Source organism: Giraffa tippelskirchi, chromosome 14 (genome assembly GCF_054371585.1).
Source record: "Giraffa tippelskirchi isolate mGirTip1 chromosome 14, T2T-mGirTip1v1.2.pri, whole genome shotgun sequence".
In the NCBI taxonomy this organism is placed as follows: Eukaryota; Metazoa; Chordata; class Mammalia; order Artiodactyla; family Giraffidae; genus Giraffa; species Giraffa tippelskirchi.
In genome coordinates, this window is record NC_137288.1 from 70,207,378 (window position 1) to 70,222,693 (window position 15,316).

Here is a 15,316-nt window from a genome sequence, read left to right on the forward strand (position 1 = left end):
TCCTTTTCCAGGAGATCTTCCTGACCCATGGATGGAACCTGCGTCTCCTGCATTGGCAAGTTAGGTCTTTACCACTGAACCACCTGGCAAGCCCGTTATCTAGACTGCAACCCCATATTCTTGATTATCTGCAGAGGCTTCTTTTTTCTTAATACTTTATGCCAATACCTTACATATAAATATATAAATCCTTGGTTAAAGGTGTGGTAATTACAGTTTCTGAGTCCATAGCATAGGTTTTAGAGTAATTCAGAAATGTGTTCAGTTAATCTCTGAGAATTAACTAGGTCTGTGATCTTGTGTAATTTATTTAATTTCAGTGAAACTGCATGCAAAATGTGTCTAATAAAAGGTTCAGAGGTTTTTTAGGATGAGATTAGATTAACATGGTAAATATTTAAATGGGATTAACTGATCTTTTTCTTGGATTTATTAATATATGTCATAATATATTTTTAATAAAAGGGTTAATTCATTTCCCTCTACGTTCCTCATGAGGCCAAAGACCCCATGGCTTAGATCTGATATTTAATTTTGTCTTGGTGGGTTAAAATATTTCATTACCTCTTATGCTTTTTTAAAAAACATATTAAAAACCTACAAATTGTATTCATTTAAGATAGTATTATAAAGCTAGTGAAATTGTTTTGCCATTTCCAAATATAAAATGCTTGTGAAAGCACAAAATGAAATCAAAGGGAACTTTTGCTTTGGTGGAATCAGTGGTGCTGGGTTAGCCCTATTGTCATAATTTCTATTGATATAAAATAGGAGAAAAAAATGCAGGTTTTGGGCAACAGGCAAAACAAGTCTGTGCTAGGAGAAACCGAGTTTGGAGGATATGGAAACTCTCTGTCCTGTACTTGAAATTCTCCTACAAATCCAAAATCTGGTCTGAAATTTAACAAAATTATTGAAAAACACAGTCCTGTCTTATATACTACTTTGCAACTTGCTATTACCATTATTTATAATACAGAGTAATTTATTATATAATATAATCAAATTTATTGAACAACCGTTTATCGAACTTTATAGTATCCGAAATAATGTTGTAATGTAATTTGTTGCACAAGCTTTTTTCTGGCCTGGTAGTTTGAAAGGATATATTTCAAAATGTCACCAGCGGCTACTGATGGATGAAAAGATGAAAGTAGTTATTTTATAAATGTTTATAATTTTGCGTCACTTCTCAATTTTCTTTCTTTGTTTTGAAGATGTATTATTTCTGTAATCAGAAGATTTTGTCTTGGTTTCCTCAAGTTTTTTCTCTTTCTTTTCTTTTTTTAAATGTGTTTATTAAATAGAGCAGTACCATTTTAAGAAATATTATATAATTTTTAAAATCCAGGAGAGAAAAATCAGAACAATGTAATAGATGTATTGGAATTAAGGCAGTCAAGTACAGTAAGCCCACTGATTAGTTTCTGAGTTTATTGTAGTCCATGACATAGTTTTTCAGTCTTTTACAGGCAACCCTGAAGGTCCCTCGGATCCTTTCAGGGGGAATACAAGGTCAGCCCTATTTTTATAATAAAACTAGTAAGCTATTTATCTTTTTCACTGTGTTCACATTAGCACCGATGGTACAAAGGCAACGAAGAATAACATTACTGGTTCCTCAGCACAAATCGAGTTACACCAAACTGGCCAACTAGACATAAAGACTTTGCTCTCGCAGTAAAACCAAACCAACCCAAGTGCACACACACACCTTCACAAAAGCCCAGAAGACTAGTTCTACTTTGGGATGTGTGAGAGGAAGCAGTGAAAGTTACTTGCGTTACCAAATTGTGGTCTTTGACTGTTACGATGTGCTCAATCCCTCAGTCATGTTGGACTTTTTATCACTCAATGGACTGTAGGTCTCCAGGCTTCTCTGTCCGTGGACTTTTCCAGGCAAGAATACTGGAGCAGGTTACCTTTCCCTGCTCTAGGGGATCTTCATGACCCAGGGACTGAACCCCTGTACGTTGCTTCTCCTGCAATGGCAAGTGGATTCTTTACCACTTTGTTGCCTGGGAGAAATAGTCTATATAATGCAATAGGAAGTACATATAAAGCAGTTCTGCTGGCAAACTACCAAGTTTGTCCTAAGGAAAAGCACTCGTTCAGTTGAATAGTGAGCTGAACTAGCATCTTTTTTTCATTTAATACTGTTTTCACTTGAAAGAATGACTGACAATCTATGGTTGTTTTAAACTTGGGTATTTGGCAGACATTTTATTACAAACGAACAGAATGAGTCTGCCATTTTGAGGAAAACAATTAAAAAAATTTTCCTACATAAATTTAGGAGCCAGTCTTTCAATGTGTATATTTTTCTAACTGGAATATTCAAAGACTGGCTCCTAAATGTATGTAGGAGAGTTTTTTTTTTTTTAATTTTGAGAATAAAAAAGGAACTGCTAGAAAGAAAACTACACACAAACACACAAGCACACATAAACACAAACTAGTTGCAAAGGAAGAAATAACAGGCTTCATAAACTGTTGAGTTACATAAGTTACAAACATGAAGATGCAACAGACAGTTTTCACAGGACGTATTATGACATACATCTCTCGTGCATCAAGTTGGGTGTGTGAAGACATTTTTTGTTATTCAAAGACTCAGATAATGTATTACTTCTATTATTTTCATAAAAACAACAACATAACAGCAAGCACAACACTCAGAGATTGAATGAAGATAGAGACAAACAAAATGCAAATGTAGACAGAGACGTAGAGGTAGATGCAGATATAGGTACAGATAGAGACACTGCAGTAGCTGTTGGGGAGGTGAAAAGCTTACTGTTATCTGCTAGTCTTTTTCTTAAAACCAATTCATACAGTGAAAAACAAAGTAAAAACAGTTAAGAAAGACAGTTCATACAGTAAAAGACAGAAAGGATAGAAAACAAGGTACCATGAAATATAAATATTGCATAAAACAATTAAACAAGAGGAATAAGACCAAATATATTCTTTTAAAATTTAAGTGTAAAAAAATAAAACATACCTGTTAAAGATAAATGTTATTAGTGTCATGTGACAAAATCCAGATATTTGAGTGTTTACCAAGAAACATTCCTCAAATAAAGTCCTACAGAAAGTTACCATGAGGCATAGTTGCAGTGTAAGAGATTAATGAGAAGGAACTGGATTTGGGGTATATGGGAACTCTTTGTACTATGCTTGTTATTTTTCTGTAAATCCAAACTTGGTCTAAAATTAAAAGTTTATTTTAAAAAGTAGAATACTACTCCATATACCGCTTTGCAACTTGCCATTGTTTTGTATAGGTGTATGTTGTAGAATGTTTTCCCATAGTAACAATTATAGATTTACAGTATTATTTGTAATCTTTTCAGACTAATCCATCATGTAATAAAATAGCATTTCTTTTAATTTATTTATTTATCTATTTTTTAGTTTACAATATTGTATTGGTTTTGCCATACATTGACACGAATCCACCATGGATGTACATGTGTTCCCCTTCCAGAATCCCCCTCCCGCCTCCCTCCCCATCCCACCCCTCTGGGTCATCCCGGTGCACCAGCCCCGAGCACCCTGTAGCATTTCTTTTAAAAATCCTTTGCTGAATTTTATATATCTAAAGCAATGTTGTCATGCTCAAAATTCTCCAAGCCAGGCTTCAACAGTACGTGAACCGTGAACTTCCAGATGTTCAAGCTGGGTTTAGAAAAGGCAGAGGAACGAGAGATCAAATTGCCAACGTCTGTATATGTATATATATATTATATATATATATAATATATATATATTCTTTTTCATTGTGGTTCATCACAGGATACTGAATATAGTTCCCTGTGCTCTACAGTAGGACCTTGCTTATCCATTCTATGTATGATAGTTTGCATCTGCTGTTTCCAAAGCCCCAATTCTTCCCTCCTCCATCCCCCACCTTGGCAACCACAAAGTCTGTTCTCTATGTCTATAATTCTATTTCTATTTCATAGGTATGTTCATTTGTGTCGTATTTTAGATTCCATGTATAAGTGATATCATGTGGTACTTGTCTCTTTCTGAGTTTCTTTGCTTAGTATGATAATCTGTAGGTCCATCCATGTTGCTCCAAATAGCATGATTCATTCTTCTCACACTAAGCTGTTTCAGTATCCTGTATGTAATTTGTAGTTTTAAATGCTGTTATCAAATCAGTAAAGTCATAAAATTAATATCCAATTAAAAGTTAGGAAAAAGTAAAATAAGTGTAAGGAAATCACATCAAAACCATCAATGATACCTAATAATAAAAATGCTATACAGTAAGTAAGTGAAATTGCTGGTCTTTGAAAACAGCATTATAATATACATCCTTCAGTGAGGGTAATTAAGAGAAAAAGACAGCAAGTCTGAATTCAAGTTTTAGTTTAAAAAATATATTTACCAGAATATAGAATATCTAACATATTAATTAATAGCAACGAGAATAGCTTGGTGGAATTACTATTCTGCACTCTTCAAATATGGCTTAACTTACCAAAATAGAATTAAGAAATAAAACATTATCAGAGTAGACTGCTTTTTCCATTTTAAATGACTTTGTAATCTGGGCTTACAATGTTCTATATTTAAGTTTACACAAACCTATAAGATTCTATCTTTTCTTTTTTTTTTAATTTATTTTATTAAAGTATAGTTGATTTACACTGATGTGTTAATTTCTGTTTCACAGCAAAGTGCATGTATATATACATGCACACGTATATACATACACATGTATATTCAGTTATACGTGAATGAATATATCTATATGTGTATATACACACACTTTTTCATATTCTTTTCCATTATGGTTCATCACAGAATACTGAATATAGTTCCTGGTGCTATACAGTGGGACCTTGTTGTGAGACTGTCTTTTCTATACATTTACTGTTCTAGATCGTAAAGGAAGGATGCTTCCCAGTTTTTTCCATTAAAGTAATGTAACACTGATTTCCAAACTGCAAAAGACATAGTTATATGGCATCTGATTTTCTTTACACAGCCATGAATTGAGCTCACGTATATCCCCAAAACGTGCTCTCTGCAGACCAGCTCGGGGGCAAGCCAGTTAGTAAACTTCTGTCATCCAGTGGGTTGTGACCACAATTTTTCCAATGACGTGTAATTCCTAGCACTGGGATGAGGGTCTCCTTTCAAGATTTTCCTTCCTAGAGTGTGTGCCCTTAGTCCCTGCATGTTATACAGAATTCTCTTACATTGAATAGTTACTCTTAAAGTGTTAATTGCTCAGTCATATCCGACTCTTTGCAACCCCATGGACTGCAGTCCACCAGGCTCCCCTGTCCATGGAATTCTCCAGGCAATTATATTGGTGTGGGTAGCTGTTCCCTTCTCCAGGAGATCTTCCTGACCCAGGGATTGAACCCAGGTCTCCTGCATTGCCGGCAGATTCTTTACCATCTGAGCCACCAAAGAAGCCCCACTCTTAAATCACGGTTTAATAATTCTTTATATTTAACTTCTCTGTAATATTTAAATCACTGCATGGCTTCTGTCTCCTGATTGGACCCAGACTGATACCTGTAGTTACCTTGGTTTTGGTATATCATTCAGTGGACCCTGTGAAAACCACTGGGCAGCATTGCTTCCACCACAGGCTTTTTCTTAAAAGACAGCTTTATTGAGGTTATAACAGACGTATGAACATCATATATGTTTAAGATGTGTGACTTGATGTTTTGATATGTATACATTGTTAAATGATCACCACAATCAGGCTAATTATTACATCCATCACCTCTATATAGTTACCATTTCCTTTTTGTGTGTGATTGAAAATTTAATTTCATAGTTACCCTCTTAGCAAATTTGAAGTATGCAGTATAGTATTAATGATAGATATCAGGCTACCAGGCTGTATATTAGATCTCGAGAACTCATCTTCCATAACTAAACTTTTGCCCTTTAAGCAGTGTCACCCTTTTCTGCGAATCTTTGGGAACCACTATTCCATTCTCTGCTTGTATGAGTTTGTCTACACCAGTGCCCCCTTGGGCTTCCAGGTGGCTTAGTGGTAAAGAATCTGCCTGCCAGTGCCGAAGGTGCAGGAGACCCAGGTTCGATCCCTGGGTCAGGAAGATCCCTTGGAGAAGGAAATGGCAACCCACTCTAGTATTTCTACCTGAAGAATTCCATGGATAGAGAAGCCTGGCGGGCTACAGTCTGTAGAGTCGTGAAGAGTCTGACATGACTGAAGCGACTAAGCATGCAGTCCCCACTTGTCTGAGGTCACTCTGTCTGCAGTTTCAGTGACTGTCAATGAACTGTGATGTGATGATATTAAATGGAAAATTCCGGGAACAGATGATTCGTAAGTTTTGTATTGCACGCCATTCTGAGTAGTGTGATGAAATCTTGTGCTGACCAGCTCCATCCCTTGGTGTGAATCTCCCCTTTGTCTGATGTCTCCAGGCTCTTAAATGCTTGTTATCAGATTGACTGTCGATGCATCAGTTTTTTGTACAAGTAGCCCTTATTTTACTTAATATTGGCCCCTAAAAGCAATAGTAGTGATGCTGGCAAGTCAGATATTGTCTTATTGTACCTAATTTATAAATTAAACTTTATCATAGGTATGCACATATAAGGAAAAGCAATACATATAGGGTTCGGTACTATCTGTGGTTTCAGATATACAATGGGGGTCTTGGAAGGAATTCTCTGTGGTTAAGGGGAGACTACTGTATTTTAGATTCCATATCTAAAATGAGACCATGCAGTATTTGTCTTTTTAAAGTTAGCTACAAAAAGAGCCTATAAATTATCACAAAGTATGTCTTGAATTAATTGACTCTTGAGGTTTCCTCTCTTCTGCCCTCCAAATTTCAATCCATTTCAATTTCACATTGTTCTCAGTTGGCAGGACTGTCAATTTTAACCTCTCAATATTTCCAACCCCAAATGTGTTCAAGGTCCCTGGCAGGAGGTGGGGCTATATAGTGGAGGATCTTACGGATGTAGGGCTTCTACTATTAGTTCAGTGTTCTCATAACCTATATGATATTTCAGAACTGATTGAATATAAGCCCTGATTATCACCAATATTATCCCTGTAGGGAAATGTATGAATTTGGAACTAGCAGCAGGAAAGACACTGAAGCTTAAATTTGTTTAGGTAAACCTCAAATCTACAAGATCTGGTTTCAGGCACCAGCTGGGGATCCTAGAGTCCGTAGGGTTGCGAAGAGTCGGACACGACCAAGTGACAAGAAAGCCTAATGAGCAGTAAATGGAGGAAAAGAAAATATCTTTCCAGATGAGTGAACTCTTTTCTCATTCCTATCTTAAGATTATAAGCTATATTTATATTTTCTAAACTTTAGTCTTTATAAATTTTCAGAGAAGCCAACAAATGTTTTTCAGTAGAAGAGTTTAACTATCTCATAAGAACAGAGAACATCTATACAAACATGCTTTTTTGATTTATACTTCTGGAATCCAAAAACATTATGTGCTTAACATGTAGAATCCAGGCAACTAAAAGAAGAAAAGCTCTGTTGCCTAGTAGAAAAAATCAGTGCTTACGTGAGAAAAGTGGTTGGCGATTTGCTACCATGAAATCAGAAATTTCTTTGTTTAAAGATGGAAAGTAGAAAATAATTGATTGCATCATCAATAATAAGACTCACAATTGTCCATTTTTATATCTTCAGATTACTGAGAGTCAGAAAGTTGATTCATAGGACAAAGCCTATAAATGACACAAGTGTCTCTAACAAAGGACAACACCAGTCTCCCCTTCTTCAATATTCAGTATCGCCCTTTGAACTGAACATTCTTGTAAGTGAGTAGAAAATAAGCAAAGTGATTCTATTCTTGAGGTTTCCACCATGTCCTTCAACTGAAATGAACTAAAGGCCAGTTTGTCACTGACATAAAGCAACCAAGAAATCATGCAACCAGAAATAAAGAGTACATTTAAAATAATGTTATCTATCACATACTTTTTTTTTTCCAGAAATCAAGATTCTTGGTAGAAGACAGAAATGTCAGTAGGCAGTCAGCATGGGCATGTTTTGGGGATAGAATAGTACCCTCATGCTTTGCACTATTAACTCTTATATCCCATTTCCTGGAATCGTGTAAATGCTATATATTTATCGCCTTTGAATGTGGTTTTGTGAGTTGTCATCACATGGTGTTCCCTGAAATTCAATCTTAGCATCATCAGTTTCACCACATTAGAGTGATAAAATAGTTTCTGCTACATCTCATCCTATTGCCTTACTCAAGTGCATTACCAGAGGGTGATATGCCTTATTTATGAATCTATCTACTCATATAAGCCATTAGCCATCGAGATGAAATGATTAGTCTTAGCACAGTCCTACTCACTCACTTGATGAATTTTTAGGTCCTGTAAACATCATACTGTTTTCCTTATATATATTAAAAAAATAGAGAGGCAAAGCATTTTTGTTATTACTCACCCTCCCAAAGAGTCATCAATTTCTTTAAACTTTTGCAGGTGTACCTCCTGTAAAGGTAAACATCCCAGGCATTCACAGTGGCTTAAAAGAAAGAGTGTGTGACTTCATGCCTGTGAGAACCCCAACCACGCACTCTTATGAATACGACCGGTTCTTCCCCAAGACATCACTGCTGCACGAAGAACATTAGGAATGTGTTCCCCTTTAAGAATGTGGACATTATAATGCTTTGAAATTAAGCAAAGTATGATTTTAATCCAAGCTCCACCTCTTACTTACATGAATAGGTTCATCGTTCAGCCTCATCTTCAAAGTGGAGAAGAATGGCCCCATTCTTACAGGGCTGTTTTGAAGCCCTGTAAACGAAAAGCCTAGGGCATGTGAATGGACTCATGTCTCAATGGACACAAGTTTGAACAAGCTCCGGGAGATGGTGAGGAACAGGGAAGGCCGGCGTGCTACAGTCCATGAGGTCACAGAGTCAGACACGACTGAGTGACTGAGCAGCAAAAGCAAGGGCACGTGAAAGATATGTTCCTCCGAGTAGGGATGGGAAATTAGACACAGTGTTTGTGCATCAGTAACATCTCCACAGAAACGTATCCACATTGTCCCTGTGGCAGTGAACCTTAGCCAGCTGCCACAGGCCATTTCTCCTGTTCCATACTGAGCTGATGTGCAAAAACTTAGCATACAATGATAATTACTATAACTAGGGAGACTAAAGGTAGGAAATTGAATTCCTCTCTGTGCCAGGCATTGTTGAAGGCTTTGTCTATTAAAAGTACAGTTATAATGAACTTCCATGACTTTTTCAGAGAAACAATTAATTTCCTGTCTAGAGAAATCCAACTCTTCATGAGGAAATTTTTGTTGTTTAGTCACTAAGTCATGTCCAACTCTTTTGTGACCTTGTGGACTGTAGCCTGCCCGGCTCCTCTGTCCATAGGATTTCCCAGGCAAGAATACTGGAGTGGGTTGCCATGTCCTTTCTCCAGGGGACCTTCCCAACCCAAGGATCAAACCCACATCTTCTGCATTGACAGGCAGATTCATTACCACTGAGTCACCTGGGAAGCTCATGAGGAAGAACTACATTTTATTTCTCTGCGGTCTTTAGCTCTCCTACGCCTGGTATATGCCCAGGGAAGATCCTGAAAGAGGTCTAAGAGGTGGCAAGATTTCAGGCTTTGCTTTTCTTTCCTCTAGAGAGCCATACAAACAGAGAAGACTAGGACATGATGTAAACAAGCGTGATAATGTCTGGGGTGTGCATAACGACGCGGTAAAGTTTGGTAGCACTCGCATGACATTCCTATTTCCTAATATTTGCAGAATCTCTTCATTGTTCCTCTATCTTCTTGCCCTTGAATATCACACTTATAGGCATATATTCAAATATAATGATTATTTTGTATCAATTTAGTAGAATGGTTTATTTTGGATGAAAAAATAAATCCTCACACACTGTCCATCTGAGTCATAGAAAAGTATTCAAATTTGCATTTTTCTTTACTGGATTGTGTTTCTTGGCTTCTAATAAAAAAGAATTCTAAGCTATAAGGTGAAGATCTCATGTTACATTGTATGATTTTTATTATTAACTAATATAAGTATTTGCTAATAACTAATTGCTATTTATTAATAACAAATATTGCTATTAAAGAATCAGTGATTTAGCTTTTTGTTACTGTTGCAGATATTCACTAGAATATGAAAAAATAAATATCAATATCTCCAGCAAAACATAGGACAGAGCCAAAATGGATCCTGTCCCTTGTAAGTAATAAAATGTTGAATAAAATATAAGAACACTTAAAATATACAGATGAGGTGTAAAGAAAAAAAATTAAGTGCTAGAAATAGGTAAGACCCTCAATGCCAAGTCAAGAGACTAAAACTGATGATTTTGGAAACCCTGAAAATGAGAAGAGGGGGCAACAGGACCAGATGTAAAGCCTAGAAATTTGGAGCAGAGGTTCTGACTCCACATGGAGCCTTGGACTTTTAATTAAGTCTTAGAAATAGATTAAAAAATCCTAAATAAAACCACAGGACTAGGACCTTGGGATGTTCCCTCTTCAGTGAAACGAAACTGGAAAAAACCTTTTAACCAGCCTAGAAAAGTAGAAAGAAGGTTGTAATTTGCCCAGGTATGGTCTGGGCTATTGGAGTGGGGTATGCCTTTTAAAATTGAAAACAAAAAATGTGACCCATGAGTGACATTCAAATTAACACTGTCAAATGATGTAGCATATTAATCATTAGAATAAAGAGAAACACATGATCATCTCAAAAGCTACAGAAAAAAGCATCTGTGAAGGAAACCACCTTTCATAGTAAAAACACTCAGCAAACTAGGCTTAGAAGAGAACTTCGTCAAACTGATGAGTGTCATAAATGAAAAAAAAACCCACAAAAATTATAGCTAATATCATACTTATACATGAAAGACCAGATGTTTTCCCACCAAATCAGGAATAAGACAAGGATGTTCACTGTCTTACCTCTACTCAACAATATACTGAAAGGGTGTAGTCAGTACAAGAAAAAACAAAGAAACAAAAGGCATACTGACTGGAAAGAACAAAGATTTTCTCTACTTGCAGATGACATGCCATGATTTTGGATCTAGAAAATACCAGTGAATCTACCCCCATGAGATCAACATTAAAAAATCAATTGTATTTCTATAAAATAGCAATCAGAAATCCAAAAATAAAATTTAGGAAATGATTAAATTTACAATGCTATTAAAAGGAATCAAAAATCAATACTTGGAAATAAGTTTAACAGAGTAAATGCAAGATTTTACATTGAAAATTACAAAACCTTGTTGAAAGAAATTAAAATAGATGTAAATAAATGAAAAGATATTGTGTTTTCATGGATTGAAAGACCTAATATTGTTAATAAGGCAAATCAAATCCCTATAAAAATGCCAGTTGAGTTTTTTTTGTTGTTGTGAAAGTTAACATTCAGATCCTAAAAATTCACATGAAAAAGCTGGGAACCTAAAGTAGAGCATAAAAAGTCTTGGAAAAGAACAAAGAGGGAAGGCCCAGTTAAACAAGGATGAAGGCTAAAAGATAATTTTGAATATATATAGGAATTTTTTAATGTAATAGCGATAACAGTATAAAAAGCAATAGAAAAGTGAAAATGTTAGAGGAAACACACTGAAACCGCCCACCCTGGCCAGGCACCATAGTAACCATTTGCATGAGCTGTTTTACGACAGGAGGTCCTGGTAAGGAACATGGAATTAATAAGCCTCCACCAACCGGAAGAGTTAAGGAAAGGTCAAAAGGAGACACCACATGTCAAACCACCTCCCAGAATCCTTCTCTCTGGCATCCATCTTGGCTGAACAAGGCGTGCACCACCAGGAAGGACTCTGAGTCAGAATGATTGGCTAAAGACAACCCGGAAACGAATCCCATCACCGTAAAGCCCGAGACTGCAAGTCACGTGGCAGAGCAGTCCTCCTGGGCTGTCTTACCCTGCTGCTCTCCACCCGGGAGCCCTTTCCCAGTAAAATCCCTCGCTTTGTCAGAGCCTGTGTCTCCTCGGACAATTCATTTCCGCGTGTTAGACAAGAGCCCAGTTTCGGGCCCTGGAAGGGGTCCCCCTTCCCGCAACAGAAAGATGGATTGTTTTATAAGAGTGATGTTTACCACTCGGCTGTATATATGGTTAAAAGCTTAGATCCCTGCTCATAGCATAGAGAACATTAAAAATCTGAAAGTAAAAAGTATAAGTTTAAAACTTAGAAAAGTACAGATAAACTAGCAAGAGAAAGTAAGTCAATTGTGAAATCAATAAAAAAACACAGGTGATTCACTGAAGGGGAACCCCAAGAGCCAATAGACATATGAAAAACACTCAATCTTACTGTTTATTAGGAAAATGTAAATTATGACAACAACAAAATACCATTTTCACATAATTGGCATACCTTAAAACTCTGGTAATATCAAGTCTTGGCTAGAATATGGCGAAACAAAACCTCTCCTACAGGGCTTGTAGGAATGTAAATGTTTGCGCTGTTTAGAGGAGCAACTGGCAATTTCTAGTAAAGCTGAGCTCTGCCTGTGTTTTGATTCTGCCATTCTACTTACAGAATTAAAATCTATTTAAAAGACCTGAACATGTGTGCAGGTGAGCTGCTAGTATAATCATTCTAGCCTTATTTGAAAAAGCAAAAACAAATGAAAAAATAAATATTCATCAATATATACAAGGAGTACCTTACTATGGTGCTTTTATACAGTAGAAAGAAATTTAATTAATTCCATTCAGAATTGATAAATCTTAAAATCTAACATCGAGGTTAAAAAAGGAAGGTAAATCATATTATGGTGTAAATTTTAGAAATACACAGGAATTGTGTTTGTTATTTATAGATAGTGAATATGTTATAATGTTATAAATCATAAAGAGAAGGATGTACATGGTTTCCTCATGAGGGTACAGGTCGATGGTGAGATAGGGAGAGATTTTTAATCCTTTTTGTAACACTTTATATAAATTTTATTTTTATATATTCAAAAATCTGTACATAATAAAGTATATTATTGTTCACATATACACATTTTATAATAAATGTGTGTATATAATATCCCAAAGTAAACATGGTAAAGCAATTTTAAAATTTGGGTAGTAGTACATTGCTTTATTGTTCTCTGTACTTTTATCATGTTTGAAATCTTTCATAATTAAAAATAAATATATGAAAGACTTCTTTTGAAAGAAAAAAATATCACTTGCTTCTGGTACTATCAAGAACTGAGTAAGCATAGGGCATATTTTAGTTAGTTTAGTATATATATATGTAATAAAAGGCAGGGCTTCTTTTTTCCCAGCTCTGAGGAAGCAGTTAAAAACCAAGTGAAATGAGTAATAATATGTTCTTATCATCTCAAGTTGCTTCTAAAATACTGAAAACCAAATATCTTTAAAATGACCATATCTAAAATCATATTTATCTTTTCTTTCATATGTGTAAGATTTAATTTGGATTTACCCCTCTACTAAATCTGTGGTCCTGAGTTTATGAAGTAAAGATTATGAATTTATACTTTGTATATACTAGAAAAAATGTAAGCATTCTAGGGAAACAAATGTGTGCCTATAAATCACTGCTATTTACAGAATGAATACTATTCATTAGTAACTCACTAGCCAGTACACTAATAACAAGGTTTTTTTTTTTAAAGACAATATCCTTAATGCTTGGAATGGTAAATAGCACTTAGTAATCAATTAGTTATTAATTTTTTATCAAATAAATGAGAGAATGAATGAGTGGAAATATTATCTCATTTGACCTTCAGAATGATCTTAATGAAGGTATTAATCTCTATGAGGTTAATGAGGTTTTTCTAACTTACCCAAATTCACACCATAAATCATTGCTTCTTTCACAGTGCCGCTTGAACCAACCTCCAAGAGAGGAATTAGTGTTCCCATCCTACAGAACAGGGTTCCTGTGGATATATCAGCAGTAAAATCTCTGATCAGGCTGTTTTTCTAGCAGGTAGAGTTACTGTAACCTCCGGAAGCGGGTTCTCCTGCCTCTTTCCTACGAATTAGCAGTAGGAGAATTTGAAGATTTTCCTCTGGAGAGTCTGCACTCATCTCTGAATTCTGTTCTTCTCAGTTAAGAGAAAACTAAACACAAAATTCAGTCGCTTCTATCTTCCCTCATTTCATAGAAATATTCCTGAGGAACTCAGTATATATGCACATAGTGGATAATCGAGGCCCTGTGATAATGGACCAATAACTTCTCTTTATCTCATATGTGAATCTCAGGTTAAGTGTTGTCCTGAAGATGGAAGTTGTGCAAACTGTTCCACTTCACTAAGTAGGGCCTTGCCTGAGCCTTTTGTTGGGAGGCCTCTCACCTAAGACCGAGAAGGACAGCCTGCTGGCTTCGGTTCTGGGGTCTCTAGACTGAGGCTTCGTGACCGTGGCGCTCGAGCATCTAGCAAGGGGATGCCGTGTGCTCACAAATGACTGTGATGTGACGTGAGCTATGGCAGGACACAGAGAGTCCCGGTGGGGAAGGGAGAAGAACGACTAGATTTCCTCTCAGCAGAGAATTTGTGGGTCACAGGTACCAAAAGACTTGCAGATTAAGGTGAAATGTCTCATGACTGCTAACAATTTGGCAGCGTTTTTGATGTAAGGAGAAGAAATGGGATAAAAAATGCACTTATCTCAATCAAAAGAGGCCATTATGGCCTGCATCAAAAAATAAGTGTTATGAACAAACTGAGGATTTTTGAGTGTGGATAAAGAAATACTTTCTCTTACTGTGGGAATCCTGGATAATCACATCTAAAGCATATTTTTTCTGTAAATGTGGTCTCTCCAAGCCAATACATATGTTCCCCAGAACTGACAAACAGGTACCACCTGACCCATTATAAATTTCTCCACTTCATTTTAAAATAATTTTATTAATACTTTTGCTATATTTGTAAAAAAATTCCTGTATGAATAATTCAGCAATATGATTTTCTTAATGCACGGCAAAAAGGAAAAGCGCAGGTTGGACTATCAATAGTTAAAAAATACTTTTGTCTCTTAATACACTGTAAGAGGAAGAAGCAGCATGTTGGGCTATCCAATAGTTAAAAAAAATAGTTTTGGTAAACAAAGTGAGAGAAGAGGATCTTGCTGAGTTAATTGCCTGAATTTCATCCTGCATAGGCTTCCCACATCTGATTGCAAGTCCAAGAGTGCCCTCTACTTCCCATTTTCTGTACAAATTTCCAGTGTGTGAAAAACAGCACAGAATGATCAAGAAGACAAAACTCTGACCTTAGATTTATGATTTACATCTGCAAAATAAAATA

General features: G+C 36.0%; 1 protein-coding gene across 21 annotated transcripts in view; it reads left to right on the forward strand.

Moving 5' to 3' along the window:
* LOC145534777 (glutamate decarboxylase 1-like) overlaps positions 1-15,316 on the forward strand; it is a 216,936-nt gene that overhangs the window by 143,375 nt on the left and 58,245 nt on the right. For 4 of the 21 annotated variants that reach the window (XM_081563044.1, XM_081563042.1, XM_081563046.1 and 1 more), the window contains exon 2: positions 10,150-10,229. The exons of 12 other annotated variants lie outside the window; for them this stretch is intronic. In XM_081563044.1, coding sequence (XP_081419170.1) covers positions 10,214-10,229 — 16 coding nt within the window. In that variant the 5' untranslated portion in view covers positions 10,150-10,213. Of the gene's footprint in view, positions 1-7,167; positions 7,801-10,149; positions 10,230-15,316 lie in introns of all 21 variants that reach the window. 5 more of the 21 variants (XM_081563047.1, XM_081563036.1, XM_081563050.1 and 2 more) reach the window with 3 other exon arrangements.